This window comes from Capra hircus, chromosome 5, assembly GCF_001704415.2.
Source record: "Capra hircus breed San Clemente chromosome 5, ASM170441v1, whole genome shotgun sequence".
NCBI lineage: Eukaryota > Metazoa > Chordata > Mammalia > Artiodactyla > Bovidae > Capra > Capra hircus.
This window is the reverse complement of record NC_030812.1, coordinates 83,453,683-83,468,673: the sequence shown is the minus strand read 5'-3', so window position 1 is coordinate 83,468,673 and position 14,991 is coordinate 83,453,683. Positions and strand designations below refer to the sequence as shown.

At 36.7% G+C, this 14,991-nt stretch overlaps 1 protein-coding gene across 2 annotated transcripts in view; it reads right to left on the bottom strand.

Annotated features, from left to right (window-relative positions):
- The window catches only part of CASC1 (cancer susceptibility candidate 1), an 89,776-nt gene that overhangs the window by 40,788 nt on the left and 33,997 nt on the right, over positions 1-14,991 (bottom strand). For both annotated transcript variants that reach the window (XM_005680744.3, XM_005680743.3), the window contains 3 exons: positions 13,005-13,151; positions 10,458-10,561; positions 7,724-8,033 (listed from right to left, as the gene is read on the bottom strand). In XM_005680744.3, the coding sequence (XP_005680801.1) occupies positions 7,724-8,033; positions 10,458-10,561; positions 13,005-13,151 (561 nt within the window). The remainder of the gene's footprint in view (positions 1-7,723; positions 8,034-10,457; positions 10,562-13,004; positions 13,152-14,991) is intronic.

Here is a 14,991-nt window from a genome sequence, read left to right as displayed (position 1 = left end):
GATCTCCTTGCAGTCCAAGGGACTCTCAAGAGTCTTCTCCAACACCACAGTTCAAAAGCATCAATTCTTCGGCGCTCAGCTTTCTTCACAGTCCAACTCTCACATCCATACATGACCACAGGAAAAACCATAGCCTTGACTAGATGGACCTTTGTTGGAAAAGTCATGTCTCTGCTTTTGAATATGCTATCTAGGTTGGTCATAACTTTCCTTCCAAGGAGTAAGCGTCTTTTAATTTCATGGCTGCACTCACCATCTGCAGTGATTTTGGAGCCCAAAATATAAAGCCTGACACTGTTTCCACTGTTTCCCCATCTATTTCCCATGAAGTGATGGGACCAGATGCCATGATCTTCGTTTTCTGAATGTTGAGATTTAAGCCAACTTTTTCACTCTCCACTTTCATCAAGAGGCTTTTCAGTTCCTCTTCACTTTCTGACATAAGGGTGGTATCATCTGCATATCCGAGGTTCTTGATATTTTTCCCGGCAATCTTGATTCCAGCTTGTGCTGCCTCCAGCCCAGCATTTCTCATGATGTACTCTGCACAGAAGTTAAATAAGCAGGGTGACAATATACAGCCTTGACGTACTCCTTTTCCTATTTGGAACCAGTCTTTTGTTCCATGTCCAGTTCTGACTGTTGCTTCCTGATCTTAATATTCAGCCATAAAAAATGAGGAAACCTTGCCACTGGAGACAACAAGGGGGACTTGAGGGCCTTATGTTAAGTGAAATCAGTCAGAGAAAGACAAATACCATATGGTCTCACTTTTTTGTGGAATATAAATAAAGAAAGAATTTAAATACAGAGAACAGATTGGTGGTTGCCAGAGGTTGAGGGTGGAGGTGGACAAATGGGTGAAGGTGGCCAAAGGTATGAACCTCCAGTTACAGAGAAATAAATTCTTGACTTGAAATACACAACATGGTGACTGTAGTTAATAATACTGTATCGTATATTTGAAAGTTTATAAGAGAGATCTTAAAAGTTCTCAGCACAAGGAAAGAATTATAGCTATGTATGGAGATGAATGCTAACTAGACTTGTGGAGATTATTCACAGTACATAGAAATATCAAATCTTTGTGCTGTATACCTGAAACTAACATAATGCCATATGTCAAGCACATTGCAAGAGTTTTTTAAAGTATATAAAATCTGTATCATTTTGAATGGCTACTACTTGACAATATTTTATAATTAATCTGTGGATTAATTTCTAATATAAAAAATTAATTTCTAATTTCTAATATAAAAACATTGTAACATTTTTATTTAGTTGTCTTATGATTTTATAATAATAAATCACTGAAAGGTACATTTACATAGTGCCAAATTTCCCTGAAGATTGTACAAATTTTCACTTTTAATAACAGTACATGAAAACGACTACAACCTCTCACACTCAGTGTGATATGAAGTGATATAATGTCAGTTCTAATTTGTTTACTTATTTGGTTATCTTTTCATATCTTTATTGACCAGTTGCATTTCTCTTATTGATCTGCTCAAGTCTTTTGCCTAATTTATTTTTTTTTCTTTTTTCTTTTTTTTTTTAATTTTTTTATTTTTTTTAAAATTTTAAAATCTTTAATTCTTACATGCGTTCCCAAACATGAACCCCCCTCCCACCTCCCTCCCCACAACATCTCTCTGGGTCATCCCCATGCACCTGCCCCAAGCAAGCTGCACCCTACGTCAGACATGGACTGGCGATTCAATTCTTACATGACAGTATACATGTTAGAATTCCCATTCTCCCAAATCATCCCACCCTCTCCCTCTCCCTCTGAGTCCAAAAGTCCGTTATACACATCCGTGTCTTTTTTCCTGTCTTGCATACAGGGTCGTCATTGCCATCTTCCTAAATTCCATATATATGTGTTAGTATACTGTATTGGTGTTTTTCTTTCTGGCTTACTTCACTCTGTATAATTGGCTCCAGTTTCATCCATCTCATCAGAACTGATTCAAATGAATTCTTTTTAACGGCTGAGTAATACTCCATTGTGTATATGTACCACAGCTTTCTTATCCATTCATCTGCTGATGGACATCTAGGTTGTTTCCATGTCCTGGCTATTATAAACAGTGCTGCGATGAACATTGGGGTACATGTGTCTCTTTCAATTCTGGTTTCCTCCGTGTGTATGCCCAGCAGTGGGATTGCTGGGTCATAAGGTAGTTCTATTTGCAATTTTTTAAGGAATCTCCACACTGTTCTCCATAGTGGCTGTACTAGTTTGCATTCCCACCAACAGTGTAGGAGGGTTCCCTTTTCTCCACACCCTCTCCAGCATTTATTGCTTGCAGATTTTTGGATCGCAGCCATTCTGACTGGTGTGAAGTGGTACCTCATTGTGGTTTTGATTTGCATTTCTCTAATAATGAGTGATGTTGAGCATCTTTTCATGTGTTTGTTAGCCATCCATATGTCTTCTTTGGAGAAATGTCTATTTAGTTCTTTGGCCCATTTTTTGATTGGGTCGTTTATTTTTCTGGAATTGAGCTGCAGAAGTTGCTTGTATATTTTTGAGATTAGTTGTTTGTCAGTTGTTTCATTTGCTATTATTTTCTCCCATTCAGAAGGCTGTCTTTTCACCTTGCTTATATTTTCCTTTGTTGTACAGAAGCTTTTAATTTTAATTAGATCCCATTTGTTTATTTTTGCTTTTATTTCCAGAATTCTGGGAGGTGGATCATAGAGGATCCTGCTGTGATTTATGTCTGAGAGTGTTTTGCCTATGTTCTCCTCTTTTTGCCTAATTTATATTAGGAACTTGTCTTACCAATTTGTACAAGTTCTTTATATTAGGATACTAACCATTTGTTTGATATGTTTAAATATTTTTCCCAGTCCATTGTCTTTCAGCATTGTTTATAGTGAGGTTTATTTGACACAAATGTTTGAACCCATAATCTCCTTTCTTTGCAAGGTTTTGGTTTTGATGCAATAATAAGGGAGGGAGATCTTAGGACTTGCATGGGGTCCAGTGGTGAAAAATCGTCTACCAATGCAGAGGACACCAGTTCGATTCCTGGTCTGGGAAGATTTCACGTGTAGCTGAGTAACAAAGCCTGCGTGCCACAACTATTGAGCATGGCCTAGAGCCCATGTTCCACAACTAGAGAAGCCGCTGCAGTGAGAAGCCCACCCACCACAACGAAGAATAGTTCCCGTTCTTTGCAAGTAGAGAAACCTATGCATAGCAATGAAGACCCAGCGCAACCAAAAAAACATAATGATAATTTTTTTTTAAAGATCTTTTTTTGTTTTTGTTCAGTTGCTCAGTCATGTCCAACTCTTTGCAACCCCGTGGACTACAGCATGCCAGGCTTCCCTGTCCTTCACTATCTCCTGGAGCTTGCTCAAACTCATGTCCATTTAGTCGATGATGCCATCCAACCATCTCATCCTCTGTCATCCCCTTTTCTTCCTGCCTTAAATCTTTCCCAGCAACAGGGTCTTTTCAAATGAGTCACCTCTTCATATCAGGTGACCAAAGCATCAGAGCTTCATCTTCAGTATCAATCTTTCCAATGAATATTCAGGACTGATTTCCTTTAGGATTGATTGGTTTGATCTCCCTGCAGTCCAACGGACTCTCAAGAGTCTTCTCCAACACCACAGTTCTTTTCAGTAAATATGATAAAATAACTTCCCTACATTCTCTTCAAATACTTTTTATTATTTTATGAGTTTTGATTAGTTTGTTTTTATATTTAAACCTTTGATCTGTTATTTTTTTTAGTCTGTAGAGTGAAGTACGGTAGGAAATATATTTTATTTCATATCTTAGCTAGCTGTCTCTGAGACAATTATTATATTAAACTCAACCTTTCCCTTCTCAAGTTCTATAAATTATTTTACATAGATATTGGATCTCCTACTTCTTTCCACCACTTATTTTACTCACTCCTATAAATTCCATCAAGTTATCTTTATCCCCTTCTTTTGAGCTGCTGATTTTTTTTATAAATCCAGTGATTTTTGCCCCTTGCAGGCAACTTACACTTAACAAAAAGTGCTCAGGAAATGTATTCTGTTCAGAATCAGTGGCAAGTGGAGGCCCAGCTGATGATTGCTTCCACCTGCTCTCTTTCCTTTCCTAGCCAGCTGAGCAGGGCAAATGGCTCTGACCTGGAGGATTTTTCACTCTATGCAGGTTACTGCTGCCCCCCTTAACTCCCCTCCAAAATCTTCCTTCAGCACAGGAGATGGCTTTTCCCCTGCCTTGGTACACTTAAGCATGACTATAGGATTTTTCTGCTTCTGTGGAAATCACACATACTTCAGCACTGTTCATATTAACTTTACATAATGCTGTGGGGCATTTGGAAGAATGATAGAGCACATGGACATAAACATGAGTATCTACACACACGCCTGTGTGGTATGATGAGAGGATTGGTTGCCCAAAACAGGGGTGCTCACTAAAGTAATGTTAGTGTCATCTTCTAGGCAATCTTCTCTTTTTTCAACTGCCTGATTACAAAGTTCTGCCAGCCAGGTTCTTCCACCTACCACTCACACAATTCTCAGTCGTGCTTCCAGACTGTGGTGAAGTTTCATAAGGTTAAACTAATTGTCTGATCATTACTCTTGGTTCCCTAGACTAATTATTTGAGAAGAACTTCATTCACTATGCTTTAAAATATGCATTACCATCGAGTAGAATGCTTTTCCTTAGTGTACTTCTGTGGTATTATCAACAGTAGCATTGGTACATCCCCAGGAGGAGGTCATGGCAACCCACTCCAGTATTCTTGCCTTGAGAATCTCCATGGCCAGGGCAGGCCACTGTCATGGGGTCGCAAAGAATTGGACATGACTGAGTGACTAAGCACAGCACAGCACAGCATTGGTATACCTTTAGTCATTTTTATGCCTTTAGTCATTTAATGAGACCTTTAGTCTCATTATAGATTGAAGAGGTTCAGTTCAGTTGCTCAGTCGTGTCCAACTCTGCAACCCCATGAACCGCAGCATGCCAGGCCTCCCTGTCCATCACCAACTCCTGGAGTTTACCCAAACTCATGTCCATTGAGTCAGTGATGCCATCAAACCATCCTATCCTCTGTTGTCCCCTTTTCCTCCTGCTCTCAATCTTTCCCAGCATCAGGGTCTTTTCCAATGAGTCAGCTCTTCCCATCAGGTGGCCAAAATATCGGAGTTTCAGCTTCAACATCAGTCCTTCCAATGAACACCCAGGACTGATCTCCTTTAGGATGGACTGGCTGGATCTCCTTGCAGTCCAAGGGACTCTCAAGAGTCTTCTCCAACACCACAGTTCAAAAGCATCAGTTCTTCAGCGCTCAGCTTTCTTTAGTCCAACTCTCACATCCATACATGACTACTGGAAAAACCACAGCCTTGACTAGATGGACCTTTGGTGACAAAGCAATGTCTCTGCTTTTTAATATGCTGTCTAGGTTGGTCATAACTTTCTTTCCAAGGAGTAAGCATCTTTTAATTTCATGGCTGCAAGCACCATCTGCAGCGATTTTTGAGCCCATAAAAATAAACTCAGCCACTGTTTCCACTGTTTCCCCATCTATTTGCCATGAAGAGTTTCAATAAAACATTAAAGAATAACAGAAAAAAAAAAGATTTAGTTAAACACATTGGAAGGGCCTGTTAATGGAGGAAAACTTAGTTTGGTAACTTGGAGCTCAGTGAGTGAGAGTAAGGGAAATGACTTCTTGCTCTAATAGATGACAGATTTTGAGAAAAATAGAAAACTACACTATTTGGTATTACAGTGAATTCATGTGCTGATATCTTTAATGTGAAACTATTTTAAGTAGTTTTAGACCTAGAACTATAATAAGTCCTCACTTATATAAGGTGCTTCCACTGAGACATACATGCATAGGAAGAACTGCTAAAGCCATCTAAATTCAAGTAATATTTCAAATTATATCTTTTCTAAATCATTTCACAACTTTAATAATATGCAATTTTGGGGTAAACTGCTGATGAGTTTTTTATAAAATATGATCAAGGAATTTGAGGAGCAGAAGTTATTCAAAATTCAATTTTTATCAGATCAAGACCAAACATTTTTAGATAACATCTTTTCATATAAACAAATTTGATACCTTTTTATTTGTTGTTTTCATGAATGTCTAATCACAAATCTTGCAAAATCTTATTTTAAGTGTACAGGTCTCCATTTTGTTTCTTACTGCATATTTAAATAATGTGACATCCAGGGCCCATTTACTCATTCTTTATTTTTCCCTCCTTAGAACTCAGTGCATTACATCCACTCATGTCTTCTTAACTAAAGCAAGTCACATGGTCATGATCACCCCTAATTTTAAGGGAGAGAGGAGTATAATCTTCCTACATGTCCAGGAAAGGGAAGAAAACTGGAAATATTGTTGAAATCTAGTAAAGCTACCAAGCTGAGAGGAAAAATAATTTTTTTCTTTAATTTTAAAAGCTACCAGATTGCTCAAAAAACATTTCTTTAAGAGTGACAACTTTTAAAGAAGAACAAATCACTTAATTTCCAACCTCTCTGAAGTATCAGTTATATATAGGTTTCCAGATTCTCTTCCTTTTATGCCTTTTTGATTTTTTCATCATTGTAATCACACTCTGAATACCATTCTTTGTACTGACCATTGTGTCTTATATCCATCTTTTACATTGCCGTAGAATCATTACAATTTTTGATTCTGGTGTAATCAAATAGCATTTTTTCAATTAAATGTGTTCTTAGAATACCTAATAATACTTATTCTGATTTCTAATTCATATTCAAATTAACTCTTAACCCTACCTGTGTTTAAAGAAAACAAACCAATAAACCAATACAATATTTTAAGCACTTACAGGAAAACCTGGTCCTCCCTAAAATAAAATTGCCCATGGCCAAACAGAAAGCTGCTCAGTTCTGAGAAAGTTCTATTAAATGCTAGAGAGACCATTTATTTTACCATAATAGGTAAGTGGCTTGAAAATCCTGGAAACAGAATGAAGAGAGCAGAAACCAATTACCAAAATATGATTATTATAACATATTATTGGGCTTTCCAGGTGGCACTAGTGGTAAGGAGTCCACCAGCCAATGTAGGAGACAGAGGAGACTCAGGTTCTATCCGTGGGTCAGGAAGTTCCTCTGGGTAGGAAATAGCTACCCATTCCAGTATTCTTGCCTGGGAAATCCATGGCAGAGAAGACTGGCCAGCTACAGTCCATGGGGCCACAGAGAGTCAGACAGAATGAGTGAGTGAGCACATAGCACCTAACGTATTATTATATATAAAGATGTCAGTTTTTAAAAGAGAAGTACAACGGTTTTAAAAAATTAGTTTTTACTTCATTAAATTCTTTCTTACAAAACCAAAACCTGAAGAAGTAACTAATCCTTCAGTTTGTGAAAGTATTTATCACTAGTTCCCTTAAGTGAATTTGAAATATAATAAATACCCACAAATTAAATTGCTTCAAAGCTTTTGCAGAATGAACCTAAAATAAAAATGAGCAATTTATGTGCTCAACTTTAGGATGTGGAAGCCACAAGCTCAACTATAAATAGTGACTATGATATAGAAGGCAAGGGGAAAAAAATCCACATTCAACACGGAGCCATTGATTAGAAAGTGGCTTTCAGTTTCTAGCTGTTTAGGAAACAATCTTGAGAATGCATCAAGAGAATCTAATAACATCCGTTACATGAAGAAAAAAATGTACATTTAAAGTGTCCTACCATTTGTTCTTCGACATCACCTTGTCCCTCAGCTTTTGTTTCTTCCTCATGAACTGAGTTAGACTCATTTTCTTGTTGTTTTTTCTCTTCTTGGAGATCTTTGCTGACTGCTGTTTGCACACTCTTAACTTCTTCTTTGACGAAGTCAGTTATTATGGGAATGTTTTCTTGTGATGGTGTTAGAACAGGGCTCAGGGGTGTGACATGATCGTAGTGAGTATGCAGGAGGCGTAGAGCAATGTCAGATGTTGCTAATATCCTTGGGATTTCAAATCCAGTTTGTGTCTCAGAGAATCTGATACTTCTGTGCCTGTTAATCAATTTAACAAAAAAGATGAGGCTCTATGAAGTTCTCTGTCCGCTGTGAATTTATACCTAAGCATCATTTCCTCTTTAATTTCACCAGAGTTTGGAGTACTTGTGGATACCCTTAACTTGCTTTCTTTGCAAGCATTTAGACCAGGTTGCTGCTGTTACAGTCTCAAAACTGTCTCTTGGGATCCATGGCTCCATACTCTTCTCTGTCTCTGGGAGTTCTTTCTCTGGTTCCTTTGTACAGCCGCCTTCCTAACCATGACTGAGCGACTGAACTGATCTGAACTTCCTAACCATCCCTTAAATGCTGATGTCACTCAGCTTTCCAGCCTGAGTCCTTTTATCTCCTTCTACATATTCTCCCTGGATATTATTTCTATGACTTCAATGAGCTCTTCAATGTGTCCTAGGGGAAGAATCATCCCTGAATGAACTATAAAAGGTTAAAAAAACTCCCTTACATATGTGTGCGCATATGTAATAAAGTTCATAAGATTGATATCTAAAAAGTTAAGAACTACTGATCTGTATGCTAATAACTTCCCCAAACATGTCTCCAAAACTTGGGCTTCCCTAGTGTCTCAGTGGTAAAGAATCTGTCTGCCAGTGCAGGACATGCAGGTTTGATCCCTGAGTCAAGAAGATCCCCTGTAGAAGGAAATGGAAACACGTTCCAGTCATTTTGCCTGGGAAATCCCATGGACAGAGGAGCCTGGCAGGCTACAATCCATGGGGTCACAAAAGAGTTGGATACAACTTAGCGACTAAACAACAACAACAATGCTAATAATGCCTCCAAATATGTTTCCAACTCACATTTCTCTCAATGCCTTCAGACAGTTATACTTTGATGTCTCATAGTCTCATAGGTAACTTCAAATTCAACAAGTCCCACACTGAACTTACCATCCCAACCACCCTCTTCATCACCATCAAAGTAAAACAAAAGTTGTTCTGCCACCACTGTTCCTTATCTTAGTAAAAGAATACCATCTAATTCTCTTCCTAAACCTGGGTAGTTAATACAAAGCTGTTCGTTTTACTTTTATTCTTTTAAAGTTATACAGATTATTTTCCGCCAGAGGGCGGTCCACTGGTTAGGACGCCATGTTTTCACAGCCATGGCTGTGGGTTCAGTTCCTGGTTGGGGAAATAAGATTCTGCAAGCTGCACAGTGTGACCAAAAATAAATGAATAAAAAATTTAATTAAAATTTAAACCACAGAGTATTTTGTAGCAAATAGAACTTGGAAAATATTTTGTTCCTTCCTTTTACTAAATATCAAAAATAAAGTCAATTTTTCCCATTGTTGTTGACTAGTCTTTTTAGAACTGGGACTAGAAATCTAGACCTCCTAACTTTTTTATTCTGATAATTTTTCTCTAAAACTCACTGTGCCATATTAACTCAACTATTTTGAAACATTTGAGTAAAACAGCAGCCAAGTGATTATGAATTTGTCATTATCTCTATTATTCCTCAGAATGATATTACTTTGTTGAAAATATCATTTAAATATCTGAAAAGTAATAAATATGAAATTATTTTTGAAAGTATTATTTTTAAATTTTAAATATATATTTTTAAATTTTTACAATGTTGTGTTGGCTTCTGCCATATAACAACACAAATCAGCCATAATTATGCATACATACCCGGTTCCCTTGTGTCTCAGCTGGTAAAGAATCTGCCTGCAATGCGGGAGACCTGGGTTTGATCCCTGGGTAAGGAAGATTCCCCTGGAGAAGGGAAAGGCTACCCACTCCAGTATTCTGGCCTGGAGAATTCCATGCACTTTATACTCCATGGGGTCACAAAGAGTCAGACACAACTGAGTGACTTTCTCTTTCACTCTCCCTCCCTAGCCTCTCTCCCCTTTCCCTATCCCATCCCTCTAGGTCATCACGGAGCACCAGACTGGGCTCCCTGTTGCTACGCAGCAACTTCTCACCAACTATCCACCTTACACCTGATAGTGTATATATGTTGATGCTACTTTCACAGTTCATACAAAATAAATTTTTTAAAAGCTTCAGACTGTCCCATAGGAAGCACCTGTCACTTCTGCTTTTTGGTGGGGAGGGAGGCTGAGTGAGTGAAAAAAAGAGGAAGACCCCAATATCTAGTCAGTGTATATTTATACTAGACATCCTGTTATGTATGACCTTTACATGTATTAACATTTAATCTTCAGCCCAATCCTATTAAGTGATAAAAATAATTTCACTGTTGATATACTGAGACCTTACAAGGCTAAGTAACTTGCCTAAGATAAACAACAGGTCTCAGAATTAAACCCTAACTGGCTGAGTTCCTAAGATGAGTTTTTATAAGTATGCCATGCTGTAATGCAACAGGCATCTGCTTGGTCATGTGACTCTAATGTCTTCAGACCTATGGCATCACCCATGGCAATACCTTGGATTCTTCTTGAGGTTTGCCCATATATAGAGAGTAACATTTTCATCTCGAATGACTTTTTCCATATTTCCACTGTCCAGATCTGCTAAAGTACTAGCTTGCTGTAAGAAAAAAAGAAAACATTATTAAGATTAGAGGCCTCATAAATTACACAATTTAGGTAAGTTATTTCATCAGTTAGCTGTTGGATTCCCTTCAATACTTAAAAAAGTAATTTTGGTAAAAATAAGGTTCAATAAAAATAACAAAGAATTGTTTTAAATAATTCTCTAAATGATACAAATGTATTTACTCACTTAAATGTGTTCCCGCTTTTCTACTCAGTTTCTCTTAAGGTGTCTAAGGATGGTTGTTGCTCCTATATTCCCAGGTAGCTCTTGTAGATTGCTTTTAGATTACCCTTTTCAATTTTAACATTATCACAACTTCTCATTTTAACTATAAATCCTAATCTTAACTTTATCCTTACCCTATGCTACTGCAAAAGTTAGCCTATTCCTGAACACACCAAGTTTACAGAACAAAATATCCCTATGAGTTCTGTATTTTACTAGTCTAATACTCGATAATCAACATACCATTTAAGGATATTCTTTAGAATTCTTTAATAAAGACTAAAATAAATTCATGCCTCTTGCTTAAGACATTAGTTCTTTAAAAGGACTTTAAGTCAATACGTATTCAGCTCCTATAACGTAAAAACTTAAAAGTACTAGGAATTGAATTTACTGCTATTTGTTTTAAAAGTAATTGTTCTGTGACGTCCCTGGCAGTGGTTAGGACTTCACTGAAGAGGGGTACAGGTTCAATCCCTGGTGGGAAAACTAAGATCCCACAAGTCACTCAGTGCGGCATAAGTAACAAAACTGTTGTAGAACTGTTCCGCATTGTGTGAATTTATCCAGCTGTCCCCTCACAGCTTTACTTATTCCTCTATCTTCTTTATTTTTTGTACACTGGAAGTTAGGTCAAGGTAGGTTTCATCAGATTAGATGAATGATTTTCTGCAAGAAGGCACCTTATGGGAAGTTGTGTTCTTAACATCGCATCCTATCAGGAGGCATATGATGTCCTACTGTTAACAATGTGGACTTGATCACTGAGTTCAGGTGGTGACTACCCATATCTTCCCATTGCAAAGTACATTTATCCTAGTCAGTAAGTAATCTGTGGTCAAATACTTTGGCATTATGAGAATGACATGCTCCTAAACTTTTCACCTAATTACTGAGGTAGCGGTTAATTATCTTTATCAGTTATTACACTGGAGATTGAAAAGTGGTGATTATCTTACTGACCATTCCTTCCACCTTCATCAGATGGTATTCTATAAAGAATTGTTCTCTCTACCCCACCTCACTTTCCCTCTTCCTTTCTGGGGTATCACTGTAGACTCATGAATTTTTATTTTAATCAACATGCTTTAATAAATTATAGTCATTGTTCTTTCCGATATTCAAATTATCTCCAACTTGACCACTGGAGCTTTTTTAAGCTAGTTTTGTCCCTTTACCTATGACTCCATTAGTCTTTGAACATTTACTTGCTTTCTAGCACAAGATAATGCAAAAACTCATCTTGCAATAACAATCTCATCTTTCAAATTCCCTGCCCCAAGCTTGAATCAGCTATTTACCCCAATTAGAACTTATTCCTTTTCATGGAATAAAGAGAAATCTGGTTCATACTGATATTTCCATTATAAATTTAACACTACAGTGTTTTTTCTAATCTTCTCTTCTATATAACATATCTTTTTTTCTCTTAAAATAAAAATCTTAATCAGTAATAATTATAACACATTTCCTTACTAGCTTTTTCTTGCAATATAAATAAGATAGTTGCAAAATTTTAATATGAATATTACAGCTAAAAATAACTTAACAATAATAAGCCTTCTTTACAGTTCTTTTTGTAATTAGAACACATTTTACCACGTCTATAAAGGTTACTGTGTTCTAGACCAGAAGAGAAAAGAAACCAAGACACAAAATAGCCAAAAGCAAGGTAGGATCTTATACTGTTTCCTGATTTAAAAAAACAAAGGCAAACAAAAACTATAGGAGGTATTCATCGAATATTAGGGAAAATTTAAATATGGACTGGATATTAGAATATATTATGGAATTATTATTAACTTTCATAGATATAATAATAATGGCCCTATAATTAGTTGAACATTACCATTCGTGCTAAGATATTTGGTAAAAATAGAGTGACTACCAATAATTGTAATCTTGTGTAAACTGATTCATCTAGAGTGAATATCTAACACACAAGGTTTTGTGAATTTATTTCCATAATAGTCCTAGTAAACTTTAGCAAGTATAAGAGAAAATATCTAGAATTTAGCTATATTGATAATGTTTTATTTCTTTAAAAATAAAATATTCAGTTGATAAATACATTGTGCCTTAAATTATTCTGACTTTTCCTCAACCTTTTAAATCTTCAAAAAAATGATGTTGGATTTTAAAAGTTATATAATACAAAATCATAACACAAAAGATATTAATAACATATAAAGCAAGACATCACACTTACTCTGAGAAGTATTTCTGTGGCTCTGTTAAACTTAAGATGAAGGAGCTCCTGCAGTTCTAGAATTGATCCTTGGTACTGGATTATATTTTTCCTTTGCAAATCATATGGTGGAGTTTCCAATAAAATTAACTTCAATTTCTCAATTAACTATAAAGTTAAAGTAAAAATACAAAGCAAAAATTTACCATAAAAGTAATCTTCTGATAAACAAAGGAAAAAGTGAAATAAAGGATGTTTTACCATTTTTGAGTTAAGGAACATATCACCAGTAAAACATATAAAAATAGTTTCCTGTATTTATTCTGTTAGAAAAGGTCATGGGGAAATAAAATATTTCCTCCTAAAACTCCACTATGAGAATCCTCAACTATGTGTAACAGCTGTCCTCAGCAAGCTGATAGAGGAGGCTCATTACCCAAGACTGTGGAACAATAGAAACAATAACAATATGGTAACAATGAGAAGAGTGAGCAGAAATGGAAGAGGAGAATCACTAATATCTACTGAATACTTACTGTGTGCCAAGACCTCTGTTCCAAATGCTTTATATGTTTTAATCCATTTAATTTTCATCATAAGTCTATGGGTAGATACTGTTTATTGTGCCTATTTTGTAGATGAGGAAACTGAAGCAACCTAGTTCCACCAGTGAGGAGCTTAGAAGATGCCACTCCATCCTATCAAGTGAAAGGCTGAACAGACTCAAAAAACCAACAACTTCTTTATGGATCACAAAGCAGGAGGAGGGGTAAAGGAAGCATTTTGAAATACACAAGAGCACTCTGTTCTTCTTAACAAGGCTTGATCTCAAGGAAAATTAAGAGCAAGTTTGACCTGCTGGAATTTTTTTTCAATTAATTTAATTGGAGGTTAATTACTTTACAATATTGTGGTGGTTTTTGCCACACATTGACATGAGTCAGCCAGGGATGTACATGTGTCCCACCATCCCTCTCCACCCCATCCCTCTGGGTTGTCCCAGAGCACCAGCTTTGGATGCCTGCTTCATGCATTGAATTTGCACTGGTCATCTATTTTATATATGGTAATATACATGTTTCAATGCTATTCTCTCATATTATCCCACTCTTGACTTCTCCTACATAGTTCGAGAGTCTGTTCTTTACTTCTGTATCTCTTTTGCTGTCTTGCATATAGGGTCATTGTTACAGTCTTTCTAAATTCCACATACATGCATTAATATACTGTATTGGTATTTCTCTTTCTGGCTTACTTCACTGTGTATAATAGGCTCCAGTTTTGGAACTGACTCAAATGTTTTCTTTTTTATAGCTGAGTAATATTCCATCAGAATGCAAAAGTAGGAAGTCAAGAAACACCTGGAGTAATAGGCAAATTTGGCCTTGGAATACAGAATGAAGCAGGGCAAAGACTAATAGAATTTTGCCAAGAAAATGCACTGGTCATAGCAAACACCCTCTTCCAACAACACAAGAGAAGACTCTGCACATGGACATCACCAGATGGTCAACACCGAAATCAGATTGATTATACTGATTATATTCTTTGCAGCCAAAGATGGAGAAGCTCTATACAGTCAGCAAAAACAAGACCAGGAGCTGACTGTGGCTCAGATCATGAACTCCTTATTACAAAATTCAGACTTGAATTGAAGAAAGTAGGGAAAACCACTAGACCATTCAGGTATGACCTAAATCAAATCCCTTATGATTATACAGTGCAAGTGAGAAATAGATTTAAGGGACTAGATCTGATAGACAGAGTGCCTGATTAACTACGGACTGAGGTTCGTGACATTGTACAGAGGACAGGGATCAAGACCATCCCCATGGAAAAGAAATGCAAAAAAAGCAAAATGGCTGTCTGAGGAGGCCTTACAAATAGCTGTGAAAAGAAGAGAGGTGAAAAGCAAAGGAGAAAAGGAAAGATATAAGCATCTGAATGCCGAGTTCCAAAGAATAGCAAGAAGAGATAAGAAAGCCTTCTTCTGTGATCAGTACAAAGA